This window comes from Fonticula alba (assembly GCF_000388065.1).
Source record: "Fonticula alba strain ATCC 38817 unplaced genomic scaffold supercont2.24, whole genome shotgun sequence".
Taxonomy (NCBI): Eukaryota; order Rotosphaerida; family Fonticulaceae; genus Fonticula; species Fonticula alba.
In genome coordinates, this window is record NW_009242994.1 from 1 (window position 1) to 3377 (window position 3377).

General features: G+C 60.6%; 2 protein-coding genes across 2 annotated transcripts; one reads left to right on the plus strand and one right to left on the minus strand.

Annotated features, from left to right (window-relative positions):
• Positions 1 to 119: 119 nt before the first annotated feature.
• Positions 120 to 818, plus strand: H696_06177 (hypothetical protein; the record flags this gene model as incomplete). The annotated part of the gene is made up of 4 exons (XM_009499920.1): positions 120 to 288; positions 389 to 440; positions 597 to 669; positions 795 to 818. The coding sequence occupies 4 exons, from the start codon at positions 120 to 122 to the stop codon at positions 816 to 818; spliced, it is 318 nt and encodes a 105-aa protein (XP_009498195.1).
• Positions 819 to 893: 75 nt separating this feature from the next.
• Positions 894 to 2502, minus strand: H696_06178 (hypothetical protein). Its single transcript, XM_009499921.1, has 6 exons — positions 2055 to 2502; positions 1882 to 1932; positions 1628 to 1771; positions 1426 to 1527; positions 1189 to 1287; positions 894 to 1078 (listed from the first exon to the last, which is right to left on the minus strand). Exons 1-6 carry the CDS (start codon positions 2323 to 2325, stop codon positions 948 to 950), a joined length of 798 nt encoding a protein of 265 aa, XP_009498196.1. The 5' UTR covers positions 2326 to 2502; the 3' UTR covers positions 894 to 947.
• Positions 2503 to 3377: the final 875 nt, after the last annotated feature.

Here is a 3377-nt window from a genome sequence, read left to right on the forward strand (position 1 = left end):
CCCCCCCCACACACACACACAGGTACAACAAGATCGTTGGTGAGATCACTGCCATCACGTCGCGCATCACCGATCTGCCGATCGCCGCCGGGGATTACCGCTCGAAGGCCTCGCAGCGGATGGCTGACAAGCTGTACCGCCTGGGTGTGATCGCCAAGCCGGATTTCACCGAGGCGCGGAAGGTGACTGTGTCGGCCTTTTGCCGGCGCCGCCTCCCGGTAATCATGGTTAGCCAGCTGAAGATGGGTGACAGTGTGCGCGATGCCACCGCGCTCATTGAGCAGGGCCGTACGTTGCCTCCCTGTGCTGTGGCATCCGGCCTCCTTTCTCCCGGGTCTCCTCCTGCTACTCCCATGCCACCTAACATGCCACTTTCGCCCCTCCGCAGATGTCCGTGTCGGCACTGAGGTCATCACGGATCCGGCTTTTCTCGTCACTCGGTACATGGCACACACCCATTTGGCATCTGCTACCGCTTCCATCTCTTTCTCTGCTGCACCTTGCCTTCCCCCTCTTCCTCTGTATGTCTAACTCTCGGCCATCCCTTCCTCCCCGCCCCCGCCTCCCTCTGCACTACCAACCCCCCTGGTACCTAGGTCCATGGAGGACTTCATCACCTGGGTTGACTCGTCGAAGATCCGCAAGCGCGTCATGGAGTACAATGAGAAGGTATGTAACCGACAAGAGCTGGACCCGAGAAAGGGCCAATGCCCCATCCTGTGCACAGGACTGACAGGAATAATTCCCCTCCCCTCCCGCCTGTGATGTTTTTCATCTTCACAATTGGCACGCAGCTGGACGATTACGACATGATGTAAGCCCATGTGAAGGCACATCGCACTCGGCGCACATCGACCATGTGCCCCTATGCGCCGGACGCATGAAATAGATCCCAAATAATATCAACCACAGTGGTATGCCTATGTATTCGAGGGATAGCCCGGCGCCTACCCCGGTGCCATGCGGCGGAATTCCTGCCGCACAGCTCGGATGAAGGTCCCAAAATCGTTGGTTGCATTCAGGAGCCGAAGCTGCTGGCCAAGGAAACTTGGATTCAAGCGTGGCGTGCTGGCCAGAACTACATGTGCCCGGAACCCGGGGGTAGATGGGCGAGGGGAGGGACAAATCAAAGGCTTTAGTGACAGGGGGGGGGGGAGGCAGGATGATGCGAGCGGCGGAGAAACGAACCTTCGTATTGCCTCTCCTTTGTAACACGAATTGCGATCTTGTATTCCTTGTCCGGGCAATTTCGCTCGATGCAGGTGAAGTAGAAAGAAAGCGATGAAGCTGCTTGCGACAACAACGGTCAGCTGTAGGCATGGGAGGCAGATGGAGAGAGAGAGAGAGAGAGAGAGAGGGAGAGGGAGAGGGAGGGAGGGAGCGAGTGAGAGGCTTGTGTGGGACAGACAATCCAAAACCACGCACCTGTGCCTTTGACCTTGAGACCAAGATGTTTGGACATCCGGTGGAGCGTGGCGCGCTGCTGTCGACGTAGCTGAGAGGCATTTCGCAGCCGAGACTCCTGGTCTGATTCATGGAGCGAGAAAGTTAGCGACCACACAGGAACCAAACACACACACACACACACACATATGCCAGCCAAAGGAGGGCCAAGATGGGCGTGTACCCTTGCGCTCGGACGCAAGTTGCGACGCGAGCAGCTCAACCTGGCGATGCAACTCCCCGCTCCTTCTCTCGAGCTGAGAAAGCATGGCCTCCTTCTCGAGGACCACTGCCTGCAGCTCGGAGGGGTTCGGTTGGTGGCCTACCTCTGGAGATGTGGACATGGGGGAAGGAGGAGAGGGTGAGGGCTGGAAAGCGGGGAACAGGCAAAGGGGACCACGCTGACTGGATGGGTCGCCGGGAGGCGTGGCGAGGTACCTCTGGCGAGCAGCTGAGAGCGAATATTTTCCTCCTGCTCGTAAATAGACTCTGATGGACGTGGCGGGAATTCGAGCGAGTCAGTGTGGGCAAAATCGACCAGCCAGGATGCAGGGCAGGATGGGGGGAGGGCGGGTGAGAGGGATCTGAGTCCGGCAGGGAGATGGGCGCACCAAGACACTGGTCAAACCACAAACGCCATTGGCGTGTGAGCTCATGCTCCCGCTCGATGGAGACATCGGCCCAGGTGGAAAGGCTCTGCCGGATGGCTGCGGTGGTGGCTGCGATGTCCGCTGCAGCATCTGCTATCCCATCGTCCGGGGTGCTGGAGCTGGCAACCGGAGGTGGCGGGAGCCCATTGAGGGAAGGGACAGGAGGACCGGCAATGAGTGGAGGTCGTGGGGGGAAATCGTGCCCAACCGTTGGGCGGGGCGGGTCAGACATGTGTGCCAGGAGAAAGGCACAGGGATGGAGGGAGGGAAAGAGGAAGGGAGAGAGAGAGGGGGAGAGATTTGAGGAGATAGTCGGGGGGTGCGCAGAGGGGAGGCGGTCGCAGATCGCTCCTGGGGGAGAGTGCGGGCAGCCGCCTTGGGAGATCTCGGCTGTGGGGACACAGGGCGCGATCCCCGGCAGGTTGTTTCGAGGCACGCTTGAAAAACGATCGTTTCGAGACAAAAGGGCCGCTGTGTGCGTGATCTGCGCGTGATCCTTCTCGGGCCTAGGGTTGCTCAGACTTGAGGCAGGGTTGAAAGATATTCCGCAAACCATCAAAAGGACAAAAAATAAAAACCCGATATATGATGAACTCTCGGATGGGCCTATTGGCTGGCACACATGGGCCGGCGTGTGGTGGTCGGCTGCTAATCTGTTTCTTGTCTTTTGGCAGGAGGCCCGGGGCTTCCGCGCATCTCAAAGGACGACCATGTATGTGGGGCTGGCCTTTTGCCGAGTTGGGAGGTGTCTTGCCGGGTGTTGGATATTTCTTTGGGGATGTGATCTCCTGCTCTCCCCTTGTCCGCCTTGTGTGCGGAAAAGGGGCCCCTTCCCACGGGAAGGCAGTCCTCCCCGCGAGTGTGCGACCGGGGCCGTCCTGTCCCTGCCTCGACGCCGGGGATGTGCTCGTGGGTCTTTGGACTTTTGTGTCTGGAGGGGGCTGACGGCTCGGGCGCCCTTCGCTGGGGCGCAGGGAACCCGAACGCGGGGTTGTTCTTGGCACTGGGACGGGCCGGGGGGGGGCGTGGGGGGGGCGGGGGGACTCCTTTGTACAGGCGACTGCCCCGGGATGGACGGAGGCCGCCCGTGTGTCCCTGTGTCAAGTGGTCTTTATCCACCGGCAAAGCCCGGCCGAGGGAGGGGCAGAAGAGACGCGCGGACCAGCGGGCGAGCGAGCGAGAGGTGGGCTGGCACGTGGATAGATGCACCTCGGGGGGCGGGGGAGGGGGGAGGGGGGGGGATGTCCCCCCTTCTGCAGGGAGCCGGGGCGGAGAGTGGCAGTG

What these genes read in the sequence shown, in the direction of transcription:
- H696_06178 (XM_009499921.1), bottom strand. Translation starts at nt 2,325, where the DNA reads ATGTCTGACCCGCCCCGCCCAACGGTTGGGCACGATTTCCCCCCACGA. An exon ending in CTCTCAGCTGCTCGCCAGAG is followed by an intron (nt 1,772 to 1,881) that starts GTACCTCGCCAC and finishes CCACATCTCCAG; the next exon opens with AGGTAGGCCACCAACCGAAC. An exon ending in TCTCAAGGTCAAAGGCACAG is followed by an intron (nt 1,288 to 1,425) that starts GTGCGTGGTTTT and finishes TGTCGCAAGCAG; the next exon opens with CTTCATCGCTTTCTTTCTAC.